Here is a 14,902-nt window from a genome sequence, read left to right on the forward strand (position 1 = left end):
TTGAAATAAGGCCGCCCTTCAATTGCACTCCTTAATAATAAATACCACAAGTCCTGTTCCTAGTCAATTCTCAAAGTACAACTTTTTCTTGTGGTGGAGGGGCTCAACAAATGTATTTGGCATCGAGGGGCTGGGTAGTTGATAGCCCTACTAGCTGGGGAAATGTACACATTATGAAATTGGATGTGTCCCAATAGTTGACAATTAGTATCACTAAACGAAGCAGAGGTTTACTCTGACAAACCCTGGTACATCCATATAGTACCAGCCATGGTTAATGTTTACAACTGCATGCGTAGTTTTATGGTGAAATGAAACGGTAGGAGACTAGATGACCCCCTTGCGGGCAGTCTTCCTACCCTCCCTAGAGAGCATTACGATAAAAGTGTTTCTAGACAAAACACTAGGAAGTGACTGCACAAAATCCAAACAAGATGGAATGATTAAATAGTCAGAAGAAACTAAGAGTGCACCGACGGATCTAAGAAATATATATTCCAAGATGACCTCTTGCTATTTGGAGGTTGCTTGGTAAGTCTTAACTCATCTCTGAAATAAAGTTTGGACAGACTTGAAGAATCAGATTTGACTCTAAGAAAAGTGACGATTTGTTGGTGAAAGAAAAAGAAACCTTGAGTCGCATGTTATCTGCTGAAAGAGTAAAATCGAAAAATTATCTGGCGAGTGATATGAGGATAGCACTGTTGCCTTAAGACACGTTGAGGTCCTTTCTTAGACTCTGTGAATACTCTCCAAATTTTTAAAGCAAAATGGAGTGTTTGAGGGTGTTAATGAGAAAAGAGTACAGTTTTACCAGGGATGACCCACACCAAACCTGTTTCAATAACATCAAAAAGGGGGTGTCTAATGCTGTAATTTTAGTTCCATTTGACACAAAGCGCAGGGCCTTTGTGACTATTAATGTAAGAGCAGCTGGGTTAGATGTTGCATGTTCACAAGTACACTAGTTCTGAAATGACTGTTGCATTTGCTTTTCGCTCTCAAACGCAAACGCTGAACAGAGTCATCTTTGTCAGCAACCTGAACAGTATAATGCTCTAGGACCCACGTTCGAGGTGTGCAGATTCTACTCCGCACAGATCACAGACCTCTGATGAAGATGTTGTCCCTGGCATATGCTGGTAAGAAATCTACAAGCTTGGCTAGATTGGTAGCACGCTTACAAGAATATATATAGAATACATCCCAGGCTGAAAGAATGTCCAAGCAGACTGCTTGTCTCTCCTGCTTATTAACTGGGAAATTGTGGACATGAAGGCTGTATTATACAGTGTCAAAGACTGAGTCAGGGAGCAGGGACTGGCGTGGAATGGTGGTTCGAGATGGACACTGATGAAATCTTGAGTGGTGTAGAGCAAATGATTTAAAGCTAGGAGAGAAAGCCCCTTACAAAGTGCATTAATACCTCTCAAGATTGGAATGAGTAATCGTTGCTTGGAGGTAAGCTTATATTGCGAAGAGTTACATTCATATCTCCCATTGGGGTCTATGGGAAGCTATTTGACATAGAGTTACCAAAAGAAGCCCAGTATGGATACCAATGTAGTATCTTGGGTGGATCGGTGTGTAGAATGCAATAAGGAAGCAAAGAGTTGGGTATGATGTGTAATCCCGAGTAGGTGTGGCTTAGGGGGGGTGTGGATTTTAAAGGTCCCTTACCTGGAGTCAAAAGAGTGGAGGTGTGCAATAGTGAAGATTGATGTATGTGTGTAATGATTGTCGGTAAAATTCTTGTCAGAAATTACCACCAATGTGGCAATAAACTCAATGCATGGTATCTTTAAGGAAGGAAAGTTTTCCTGACGTGCTTATCACCGATCACAGCACAAAGTTACGTTTACAGGATATGAGTGTTAATTTGTCTGTCGGTGGGATTAAACTCTTCCTCACAGTGCTGTATAATACTCAAGCCAGTGGTGTGGTTGAGACGGCCAATTGCATGATCAGAGGGGCCTTTCAACTAGTACTTACGAACAGATCAGGTGCAGAAAAGGTTGTTATCCAAAGTTTAAAAAAAAATGTTATTTTTTTTTTTACTTTCAGTGGAACAACTTACATCTTCACCAGGCATTAGTTATGCCTTACAGTATGCAAAACAGTACATTGTAGTTGAATTGAGATGGCAGACTCCTATCTAATGCCTCGTGGTCGTGTAGTGCAGTATTGCAGGATTGGTAGTGCACAACATTACAAGTACAGTCATCTTTGAGGTTTTCCCCTGCATCTGCAGTGTCACTTAGGGATTGTGCTCCCCTATCTGTGGACCTATTCTGCATCACCATAACGCCCTACGCCTGTCCTCTTACCGAATAAATGTTTGATAAGGCCCCCCAGCAACTGTTGAGCCTATTTTTTGGGGGGGGATTAACTAGTTATACATTGGTTTTGTTTTGCAGTAAAGCATGTCTGTGTGCCAGTCTTCTATTTTCGGTATTGGGCCTCTCGCCCATTTCATAGCGACTTTTCGTTTGGCCAACAGGAGGCCAATGGCTGACAACGGAAGTGTGTTTTAATCTGTTCCCAGGTTTTGGCCCAATAAAGCCATTTTCGGTTCTGGTATTATTTGTACACCTACTATGCGCCCCATTTTTTTTCTCTTTTTCCCCCGAGTTTTATGTAGCGGGAACTTGACCCGAAGGTATCTGAGCACGTTACAGACGGACACATTAATTTCGTTTTTGTTAGGCATGGGGAGATCCCAGTAGCACAGGATGTTGAGCGCCCCTACAGAGACTCCAACCTGGTTCCCTAGTATCAAGGTTGACCGCTCTAGGCATAAGACCACATCCTCTACCCATTTCTTGGAAAGTTTTTCACCAGAAATCTTAGATCCCAGGGCAGTGCCAAGCTGTGTGATTATACCCAGCATCTTCCTCGCCACATTTCTGACACTGTGTCAGCTGCGTTGTCTCTCCGGATATAAATGAGGTGTGGTGTGTGGGCCATGGATCCAATAATATGCAAATGTACTCTAAGCTGCCCTGAGGTACATCTCCAGGTTCGGAGTCTTCATCCCACCCAGCTCGTAAGGCAAACTGAAGGTGTCCCACCGCCAGCCTGATCAATAACGTGAGCAATTACGAAACATTGTGCTCAGCAGTAATAGTGGTATGTTCTGAAATAGCAAAATGAATTTAGGTAAGACTACCATCTTCACAAAAGCCACTCTACCAGTCAGTGACAATGTAAATCTAGTCCATCTAACTACATCATCTGCAAGTTTTTTCTGGGCCACCCCATAATTTTCAAGGAGTACTACAGAAGGGTCCGTGTGGACTCAGATGGCTAAGTACCTCACAAAGTCTGTGGTCCATTGCAAAGGATACTCCAGGCCTAGGAGGGACATGACAAGAGTGAAAGGGAATATTATTGATTTGTCCCAGTTGATTCATAGACCAGAGTGACCCCCAAACCGTACCACCTCTCTGAGTTCGAGCGAAAGATTAGTATCAGGATTACGGACATACAGAAGCGTGTCGTCCGCGTACGTTGATATGATCCGATTGTAGCCAGGGAATGGCAGCCCTCTATGGCTATGGTATTAACGAATTGCACATTCCAATGGTTCAGACACTAGGGCATATAGTAACAGCAATAACGGGCATCCTTGTCTGGTTCCCCGGAGATGCTGAAGGCTTCTGAGACTTCACTTCCTACATGCACACTCGCTGCTAGCGTTTAATATAATATTGAGATTAGCCGTATGTAGAGTTCGGCCACGCCCATTCTACAAAGCACCCCAAACCTAAATCCTGAGTCAACTGAATCGAATGCCCTCTCGTCATCTAGAAACAAGGCTGCTGCCTTGACCTCTGGGTCCGTCCACTGTATGACCCCAAAGAGCGTTCTCAAATTGTGTGACAGGTTCCTCACTGTGACAAACCCTGCCTGTTCTGAGCGTATTATTCCTAGCATTAGTGGTGCCAGTCTATTAGCTAATATTTTTGCGTATATTTGTGTCCGCATTCAATAAAGATAGCGGCCTATATGAGGAACAGCGAGAGGATTGTTTTTCTGGTTTTAGTCAGACGACTATCATTGCCTCTCTTAGTATGGGAGCATTTCCCCTTATTCCGTTATTCCTTCATACGACGTTTTGAGGTGAGGTATTAATAGTTCTTGGAATTCCTTATAGAAGGCCACTGTCAATCTGTCTGATCCCTACGCCTTCCCGGCTGCCTGTCCCGCAGCACAATTCTGATTTCGTCTGTCTGTAGGGGGACCATCAAGTGCTCCCAATGTCCCAAAGCCAGCCAGGGCATCTTAATATGAGCTAGATAGTCAATGTCTAATTGTCCGTTGGGATTTGTGAACTGCATAATGCCGTGTAGTTGTGCGAAACTGCTGTTCTATGTCACCTGGTGTGTGTAATTTCTGTCCTTCGTCATCTACGATGTACGTCATATCTGGGGGTCGCAGCATCCCGGCTAGCGTTGCCCCTGGCGTATACCGCTCGCCATATGCACATGCTGTTGCATAATTCCCCATGTGCTTTATTTCATCATTGGCTGCCACCTGAAACTTTGCTAACTTTTGTTTGATGTCCTCTTTGATGCTGGGACCCCTGTCACTCTGTAGTGTGCCCTCCAGTGTGACTATGCCTTCCTCTCATGGAGCGGAGGACTCCTGCATGCTTTGAGTTTGCGATCCCCCGGATGTAGGACTTGAAGGCCTCCCATACCCTTGGATCGTTCTATTTCAGGATTTAAAATGCAATTAAAATCTCCTCATATCTGCGCCAGTCCTTCCCATTGTTGGTCCTTTGCTCTATTGTTTAGTAAAATTGAGGATCAGTGTAATTCGGTTCATACACGCCTATGATTAAAAATGTCAAATCGCCCTTTTTTCACTTAGCTGTTATAGATCTACCTCCTGCATCTTTGTAGAGACCTGTCAATGTTATCCCCAAGTGTCTGCCCACCCAGAGGAGCACCCCCCTGGCATGTGATGTGTAGACCGCGGCGTAGCACTGGCCTTGCATCTTGTGCTGTAGGGCGGTATTGTTGTTCAGTTTGAGGTGCATTTCTTGCAGGACCGCCATGTCTGTTGTTTGTCTCTTGAGATATGCCGCCACTTTCCTGACCTTCCAATTGTCGTTGAGGCCCCTGACATTCCAGGTAAATAGCCTCAACGTCTGGGTTTTTGATTTTTCTATCCCCACTGGGTCTGCATCTTTAATTGTGTCAATATGCTGTTGTACTGATGTAGCACACGGTATTGAAGTCGGCCACACTTTCCCATAAAAGAAAAATACAATATTAAACCCCACTCTTGTTATCCCACCCACGCTATGTACATCCCTAAATTTCATAGCTGCTGTGTAACCCTCCCACCCTCTAAAAACATCCCCAAACCCAATTACATCATTTTAATCCTATCTGTAGGTGCAACACACTTTGGGGTAAATGTTGTCAACTCTCCCATTCCCCGCCCTTCCCCACCACCCATTTCTCCAATTATGGTTCCAGGTTCTTCTGTGTGCTTATTTAAGCTTATAGCAGAGAGTCGAGTCCCCTTGTTTTTCCCCCTTAGGTACTGTGAGTTGCAGTTAATAGCCCCCTACATTGCTGGTCTTGTTGTGTGTCGAGAGTCAATCTGAGACCGCTCCGCAAGAGTGTTCTGTTTTTTTTAGGGTTATCGTAACAGGCCTACCAATAATGTAAATGTAAATGTTTTTGTACTTGTATAGCGCACAGCTACCCGTAGTGGGTTTCCCGACGCTTGTACGAATATCGCAAGGGAACCCTTCCTGGCTTTCCCTGTGAAGTGTCCACTCCTGGGCAGACCAGGCATCCCTCGTGTTGTGGCGGCCGTTGTGGGGGCCGTTGTGGAGACTAAGCAAGCTATTGCCCAGAGTTGCATGGTGGTACCCATGATCAGAATAGGCACTGAGGCGAGAATATCCGGTCAGGGGAATTAATGAGCCCGAGACCCGCCGGGGCAGGAATCGAACCCTGGTCCCTGGCCAGAGCTCTGCATCGAGGTCTGCCTGCTCTAACCATTGAGCCACACTTTTACGACGTGTCGGCTGTGCTAGAGCTTCTGTACCTTCCCCTCTGGGGTATAATCAGCTAAATCATTTTCATCACAGTTTCGATGGCAGGGTCTCAAGATTCTGTGTCTCCGAAGTGAATTATTTGCCGTGTTTACATGTCCACTTGTGTACACTGCAGCTTCAGGTACCTGCTTCAGTGTTCCTCTATGTTGTGTGCTTCTTAAACGTCAGTCCGGGACCCTCCGGGGGATCTCCGGCGCCTGTCCGCCTGATCTTTCTGTTTTATAAACTGCGTTGCCAACTTGGGATCTGTGAAGTAATGCGCCCTTCAGTCCATCTTTATCTTTAACTTTGCACAGTGTTGCATGCTGTGTTCTACGCTTTGTTCATACAGTCGTTTTTTCGCTGGGAGTAACCGGCTGCGTGCTTCTTGCACCTGTAATGTAAAATCTGGGAATAAGGATATTTCCGCCCTTTCCAGGCGCAATGTTCCCAACTCTCAAGCCTTTGTTAGGGCTGTATCGCGGTCCATGTAGTGCAATAGCCTGGCAATGATTGACCTTGGGGCTGCCCTCGACATCAGGGGCGCCAGTCATCAAAGGGCATGCTTCACCACAAATATCTCGGGGATATGTCTCTGCCACCTCCTTCCTCGCCCGCAGAACCCAGTGCGCCTGCCTCCCCCTTTTCTGTTCCGAAGCCTCCAAGATAATATGCAGCGTACCCAAAGGATCATCTCTTAGCCCTACATTGTTCAACATCTACATGGCCCCGCTCACCCACATCGCCAGACTGCACAACCTCAACATCATCTCCTATGCCGACGACACACAGCTGATCCTCTCCCTCACCAAGGACCCGCTCACCCCCAAGACCAACCTCCATGAAGGAATGAAAGCCGTCGCTGAATGGATGAAGAACACCCGTCTAAAGCTGAACTCAGACAAGACGGAGGTCCTCATCCTCGGCTCCACCCCCTCAGCCTGGGACGACTCCTGGTGGCCAACCGCTATGGGAACAGCACCAATGTCCACCGACCACGCACGCAACCTGGGGTTCGTCCTCGACTCACACTCTCCATGACCAAACAAGTCAACGCTGTCTCATCCTCCTGCTTCAACACCCTCCGCATGCTTCTCAAGATCTACAGATAGATCCCCACTGACACAAGAAAAACTGTTACCGAGGCCCTCGTCAGCAGCAGGCTGGACTACGGAAACGCCCTCTACGCGGTAGCCCCGATCAAACTACTGAAACGACTGCAACGCATACAGAACGCCTCGGCCCGCCTGATCCTCGACATCCCACGACACAGCCACATCACACCCCACCTGAGACGCACACTGGCTGCCCGTCAAGAAGAGGATAACCTTCAAGCTCCTCACCCACGCACACAAGGCACTCCACGACACCGGACCAACATACCTCAACAGACGACTCACCTTCTACACCCGAACCGCCAGCTCCGCTCTGCCGATCGCACCCATGCCACTGTCCCCCGGCAGCAGCTCATTCTACTACCTCGCTGCCAAGACGTAGAACACCCTCCCCATCCTCCTACTGCAGACCCAAGACCTACTAACCTTCAGGAGGCTTCTCAAGACCTGGCTGAGCAATAGCAGCTTCCCCCGTCCCTCCCCTAGCGCCTTGAGACACTGAGAGGTGAGTAGTGCGCTCTACAAATTCCTTGATTGATTGATTGCCCGCCCACTCGTTCAGTAAGTATTCGCTCAACATATTGCTCCATATTCTTTGTCGATTCCGCTATGCCAATAATTCTGATGTTATTTCTTCTTGATCTGGCCTCCACATCTTTTTTCTTGGACTGGAGCGATTTGAGGAACTTTTGCATTGTCTTATGGCTACGGTTTTGGTCTGCGGCGCGTCTTCACCATCAAAAATCCTCTGTTTAACCATGACCAGACTCTTGTTATGCTTATCTAAGCGTTCCGACATTCTGTCCATACAAAATGTCAAGGAGTCTATTTTGCTGTCTATTTTTGATAGACTTTGTTGCATTGTCCAAGGTATATGCTTCAAATCTGCTTCAGGTAACGCCTCTGCGTCATCAGGCTCCATTTCTGTTTCTGTAGTGTTTGTCTCCTGAGACCTAGGGGTTTTGCGAAACTCAAAGTTTAGCTTTGGTTGGGATTTATCTGGCTTCCTCATCCTAAAGGTAGCTGATGGACCCCCTTTCTTCTCGCTAGCACACTGTATCTGCCTTTAGTGGGGCGCCTCTTCCTCAGCAGGCTTTCAGAGTGCTGTATCTGCAGTCCTATTCGCTGCACCGCTCCAATCACCTTAGTGAGGGCTCTTAGGCCCTGCCACAAGCAGCCTGTTGTGGCTAAGCTGCCTTTCCTGTGGGGCTTTGTGCATTCGGCTCTGGAAGCCACTCACTTCTAGCACCGATCTGGTTCTCTGTGCTGAGGGGATGTTATTGTATCGCCCTGTCTCTCAGAGGGCAATGCCGTCAGTGAGGATATCCTCCGATGGGGTCGCACAACGCTTATCTTGCAGGCCCCTCTACAGAACCAGGTGTCGTTTCTGCCCATGTGCTTCGTGGGCTCAACACTCTCCGCAGGGTCTCCTTTGCTCACGCCCCGCTCCCAGCTGCGTTGCTGTACTTGATTGTTCTGTCAGACCTTGCCCTATTCGACATCTTTCTGCAGGTTACTCACACCGCCGCGCAAGGCCCGTGGATCCCAGGGCTCCGAGGGCACCCGCCATGCCGCTCCTCTCGCAGGCCGCTCCGTCACCTTGTTGCTCTGTCAGTACTAGGGGACTTCTGGCTGATTTGTTCCGTTCTGCTCCAGGATCACGCCTGTGAGTGATGCCTAGACGGCGCCCCTGTTTCCGTCGTCAGGGCTCAAACGTTCCTTGCCATATCCAAACGTTCTCTCACCCGGTTGCGTTTTCAATGTTCCGCACTTTCTGCACACTATTGAGGTAATTCATTTATGAAAAGCACCAGGCTCTTGTCGGATGGTGGTGGTGGTGGTGGTGGTGGTGGTGGTGGCGGTGCGAACTTCCGTAACTTGCTGCCATCTTGGAGTCTGGCATGTTCTGCATACAATGTCTCTCTTCCCCCACCCCCCTCGACTGAGAATGCTACCATGACTTTGTTTCCATTGGCAATGATGATGGAAACGTATCCCAGCATGAATAGCTTGCATGTGAGAGAGTAAAGAGGGACTTTGTCAGGTGATTGGCTCAAGGCGAGGTATGAACATGTGCGGAAACGTTTGAATACGATTGTGGGCTTTTTGAAGTTGGAGAGGTGCATCGCTTATATGGCGTAGTAGCGCGTGGTGCAAAGTTGCATCACAGGAGAGTTGCCATGTGTGAAAGGAAGGCTGGATGGGCGAGATGCCTGCAGATAAGGATGTAGGGTTTATGACGATGAGGGATGACAAAGCCGTAAACAATCTGTGGAGGGAAAGCCTTATGAATACCCAATGTTCCAAGAATCATGGTTCTGGTGACAGTAGTCAGACCGGTCAAGGTCACACAGGGTTACAGTTTAACGTGACAGTTGATCAAGCAAGGGTACAAAGTACGAGTACCACCAATATATCACTGCTCATGTAGGGGTGTCAGGGACCCCTTACTGGCAAAGGGAAGACCATGGTGAAGTCCTGTTTTTGAATAAGTGAATTGCTTAATTCATCACAACATTTTACAACAATAATTTTATTGTAAATAATTAGAATTGTTAATTATGTGACCTTCACTGTGTGGGCACTGTTAAAACTGCACAGATGGAATGAGCATGTAAACTGAAGATTGTTATGGACCACGGATTCACACTGCCTTCAGCCTCCTCTCCAGCGCTCTCCCAATTATAAACCCTTCCACAACTAGAACTCACACCTACCATACATGCAGTGAAAAACCAAATAACTAGAGCCGTGAGGTCTTGGCTTTTCCAATGCTTAGTAAAGTAAATTCAAGTTATAATACAAAATTGCACAATAAGAGAGTTTACAAATGTTAAAAAATGGTACGTTGTATAAAATAAGAAGTGTATATACACAGTAAGCAAAGCCAGTAGGTCCTAAGTGTGAGACTTGATGCCTTTGATGGTGATTTAAAAAAATAATTATTCGATGTGGCTGAGCCATTGAAAGCTAGAATCAAATGCCTGCCTAAGCCTCCGCTCGAGGTCTTCTTGGACCCTTGAGCCCAGAATGTACTGATCCTGCATGCGACTTATGCGTGCTAGCCACTCTACTCTGTCATGTCTTGCCAAATGAAAGGCAAACCACTAACCTTTGCTGTAAATCGATGCCTATCTACTGACTGAATTGTACAGTGTGAAACAAGAAAACCTATGATCAGCCACGCCTGGCCTGCTTGCAAATTGTGCAAAATATTTTATTCAAAGAGTCGACCTTTGTTAATTATCATATATGAGAGCACCTTCAAACTTGGATTCGTGATGTTCTGAACAAAAACTTCTTAAGACTATAATATTGCCCCATGTATAATAATAATAATAATACTCAAGGGCTTGTTTAGGGTGTAAGTGGCAAATGACTTGACTTTTAGTTCTCTAAAGGCATCGTCAGTAAGAAAGGGAATAGGAATGTCTCAGTTCATGTTTAGAAATGACCATCTTTAACAAATTCCATTAATGCAGCGATATGTGATGTATTCACATATTTTTTGAATGATATACATGGCAAATTTTTTCAAGGCTTGGCTTGTGCATGGACTCGTAAAGCCAAGCCAAACCCTTGGTTCTTTTCTCTTTAGTTTTTGCTGACTCGCCCACTACTACTTTATTATGTAACTCGAGCATGTTGGTCCTTGTGGCTAGTACGTTCTTGTGCAAACTCTTCATACTTATTGTACTGGTGCTTCTTTCGAGCGGTGACCCTTAGTATGGTCGCCTCTTCCGGGTGACCGCTTGGCTGGTTAATATGGACGCAATATGATCCACCTGAATTGGAAAACAGCTGTGTCTTCATTGCTGTTTATTATTTGGTTGGTCCTGAGGACCCGAGCTCGATCGCATCTGTGAACCTTGCCTGTCTGCATGATTTGCATATGAAGCATTTAATTCAGAGTTTATTAATCATTTTTTTTCCTTTCTTTACTAGAAGTTGGAGAACGAGTGACTTGGCCTTGCGGTCTCAAGAGTAAGCCTCTCAGGATGGTGTCCAGACAGCATCTTCCAATAGTGAATGGCTGAGGCGAATCCTGCTCAGGAATAGTAACCAGTTGGAATCTATCACTCGGAGCATCACTTCATGTGCTGGGTTATTTTTAACTGAATGCGTCGGTCAGAAGCTTCTCATTGATTGCCTTGAACATTGGGGGTTGAAAGGAGTGGAGAAGAGCGATGCTGCAAGCAGTTTGACCAGCTGGAGCTGGGTTACAGAGCACGCACCAGCAGATCGAAAGGAAGAAGCACTCTGCCAGTGGCTCTGCCGTCCCCACACCCCCCCCCCCCCTTGCAGAAAAGGATTTTAGGATCAGACTCTTGCCAGCTGTTGCTTGGTTTAACCGTTGGAAAACAAAGGAAACAGCCTGGACTTCACCCATCACCTCAGATGAGCCCCATCCCCAGTACTGCTATCTTACCAATTGACAAAATGCGGAGTCTCACACAGCAGATTTGAAATGCCCTGTTTAGTTTCCTTTGGCTCCTATAGAATACTATCAGATGCCTCCGTCACTGGCCCTGTTCTCCTACTGCTACCCCAGTAAATTGGGCATGTGTGGACCTTGGCCTTCCTACATCTGAGTGTACTTGTTGAAGTTTCTTTGTCAGTTGTCCTCTTACTGTGCATGGTCACCTTTGGGTCATGCGAATGGCAGTCATTTTCCCTATAAAGACACAAACTGCAGTTTCTCTGCAACTACCTGCTCTTAGCTGATGCTGTTTTGTTAGCTGACTGAAAACCCACCATCCCCAGCCCTCTTTTCCTAACCCCTCCCCCCTCACTCCCTTGCCCTCTGTCCCTTATTGGGCTTGGGCTATGAGTCACGGGAGATCATCGCACTCAGCTCCAAGATGCCAGCAGGTTCGACAAAGAGGTTCAAACCCAGCAAGTACATCCCGGTTTCTGCGGCCATCATCTTCCTTGTCGGCTCCACAACCCTCTTCTTTGCCTTCACGTGAGTGTTGTCCTACAACTTCCACTGTCTGGAGTGCTGGAATTGCAGTAGTGTCCTCTCTATCTCTCTCTTGTTACTCTTTTTCTCTCTAGTTTCTCTCTCTCTCTTGTTACTCTCTCTCTCTCATTTCTAGCTCCCTCTCATTATTTTGTTTATGGGGCGATAAACATCTTCAGGTCTCACAACAACCTGTACTCTACTACTCCAATTTACACCCAGATGTTTAACATGGCGTCCTAGTCCAGAATCTGAAAGTAAAATGAGTTGTTGGTTGTGCTCATGTTCTTGTTCATGTTCAGTTTCCTTCAACACATGCTCAGCTCTGCGTTCATTCACAGGGCCCAGTGTGGGGCACGCTTTCTTAATACGGTGCTCTACGTTCAGAATCTGGGCCCAGATTGAAGTGTCAAATAAAGCATTTTCTGCCTTTGGAATTTTCACAAAATGTTGAGTTGTGGGCAAGGTGTAAAGCGCATGAATACTCTGAACCCATAGTCTGATCTTAAAGCCGAACTTTAAGCCAACTAAGCATAAAGTGTTAGCCGAATAGTAAATGAAATGTAAATCCGTATGTTTGGACTACAACATGCACTTGGGTGTGAGCACAGAATATGAATATATATCTGTGTCAGACCTACTGTGCGACACCACCTTGCACCCATGTAATTAGTATAAAATTGGGAGTGAGGCCTACATCACATCCTTGGCACAAGTTTAGAATGCAGGGCAGAGAATTGGGAATTAAGCGTATGCTATGTCGTGCATCCACTGTCTTAGAAATGGGCCTATTGTTATGCTCTGCTTTGTGCTCATGGACAAAATGCGTAGTGGACTGTCTGGCTTCCTGTGTGCGTGGTCTCTCATATACCAAACTTACAGCAAGAACGGATTCGAGTCCAGTCTGTGGTAATGTGACCACGGGCTGGTGTTGTAAGACCTCTTTCCCGCATCATTGTGCTCATGGTTTGGAATGGAGTTGGGTTGGTTAACCAATTAATACGTGCTCCTGCATACACTGGTGTTTTAGGTGGCGGACTATCTATACGCAGGCACTAGCCGTTCTCTTCTGTGGCCTCCCTGCCGGCCCGCACTTCAGCCAGTAGCCCGCCCCCTACCCTCCTTTTTTTTCCTCCTCCAGTCTGGACTGTCTCGGAGAGGGGAGTTGCGAACTCCTTATCTCCCACTTCCTTTTAGCCCCCATGGTCATTGTGAGGTGGGAAATGGGTTGCTTCTTGCGAGTTCTGTCTCCCACATAAAAGGCATGGGTTTCTTTAACCTCTTCGAGGCTATTGACGGAACCGTTCCGTCATGGCTCGCGGGTGAGCTGTGCTCATGACGGAACGGTTCCGTCACGGCCCGGCCGCCGCGCCTGTGCGGCGCTGATTTCGCGCCTGCGCAGCGCTTTTAATTGTGCGGGCGGGGCCGTGACGGAACCGTTCCGTCAGGAGCACAGCTCACCCGCGAGCCGTGACGGAATGGTTCTGTCACCCGCGCAGCTCACCCTCGCGCCCCCCCCCCGCGCGTCCGTTAGCGCTGCAGCGGAATAGCCGCTGCAGCAAAAGAGTTAATTACAGCATCCGAGTACTATTTTGTTGAATAGTTTTCGCAGTTGCAGGCAGGACAAGCGCTCGCAACAGCTTTATTATTTTTGTTTTCATTGGAAAGAACGCCACGCTGATAGTGGCAGCTGTGCCTTTCTTTTACTTGCCACGCCAAATACGGCTGAATGTTTTTTTCAAATTCTTTTTTTGAATTGTTTTTTAAATTGTCCCATGCTGCACTTTCACTTCGTCAGTCGTACCCCTTTCCTTAAAAGAGCCGAGTCTAAGGAAAGGGGCAGCATGGGGCTCTTTTGCAAAAAAAAAGCATTTGTTTGTCCAAAGTATTTGCCAAAGCACCCCATACCGCACTTTAACTTTAATGGTGGCCACGCCCCTTTCTGTAGACATGGCTCGTCTAAAGAAAGGATCGCGTCTTTGATATAAAAGTAAAAGCGCAACATGGGCCTTGTTACAAACAAGCAATTGTAATGCAATAGGTGTCGCATTTACAAAACTCGTATAAATGCAAGACCTATTGCATTGCAAATGCTTGTTTTTTTTACATTGGGATCTCCACTTGTTACAATTACAGCACATATACGTTGTTTGCTGTGGCAGCTCACAAAGCAGGAGCTAATAAACTGCTTTTTAACTATGTATTTAAATTACAGGTGTTGGCTAGGTTTCACAAACTCAGCAACTTTGCAGACTTGCTGAAAAGTTAAACCGCACTGACCATGCACTGATCTTGCACTGTCCAGTATTGGGTCGTTTAAAAAATGGAACTACTTTACCAAATAAGATATACAATGCCCTGAAGTATATGGCTACCAAGCATTTAACCTGCTTCCAAGCCTCGACTTGATTGTTGCTCATTCATTGCTGCTTCATTGTATTTGCTGCCTCCTAATTGGCAAGTGCATGCCAATTTCACTTCCTCTTCTTTCATTTGGAGCATGGTCCAGGTACTGATGTCTTTATTTTAATAAGTGTCCTACCACTGCTTCATCTGTAATTGAGGTACTACTTTTCTTTCTGCCACCATCCCTTGTTCCTGTTGCTTCTTCCCACCTTCCCTTGTCCGTGCCTCTTCTTCCAGTTGACCGTGTCCCTTCTTTCTTCCCTCCCACTCACCCTTATCTGTGTCTCTTCTTCCCTCCCACCCACTAACCCTTGTCCGTGTCCCTTCTTCTCTAACACCCACCCACCCACTCTTGTCCTT

General features: G+C 46.6%; 1 protein-coding gene across 2 annotated transcripts in view; it reads left to right on the forward strand.

The window, feature by feature from the left end:
* ZDHHC5 (zDHHC palmitoyltransferase 5) overlaps positions 1–14,902 on the forward strand; it is a 485,133-nt gene that overhangs the window by 78,864 nt on the left and 391,367 nt on the right. Inside the window, exon 2 of one of the 2 annotated variants that reach the window (XM_086953378.1) lies at positions 11,119–12,139. The exons of the other annotated variant lie outside the window; for it this stretch is intronic. Within the exon in view, the coding sequence (XP_086809504.1) occupies positions 12,036–12,139 (104 nt within the window). The 5' untranslated portion in view covers positions 11,119–12,035. The remainder of the gene's footprint in view (positions 1–11,118; positions 12,140–14,902) is intronic. 2 annotated transcript variants of the gene reach the window in all.

Source organism: Lissotriton vulgaris, chromosome 1_2 (genome assembly GCF_964263255.1).
Source record: "Lissotriton vulgaris chromosome 1_2, aLisVul1.2, whole genome shotgun sequence".
In the NCBI taxonomy this organism is placed as follows: Eukaryota; Metazoa; Chordata; class Amphibia; order Caudata; family Salamandridae; genus Lissotriton; species Lissotriton vulgaris.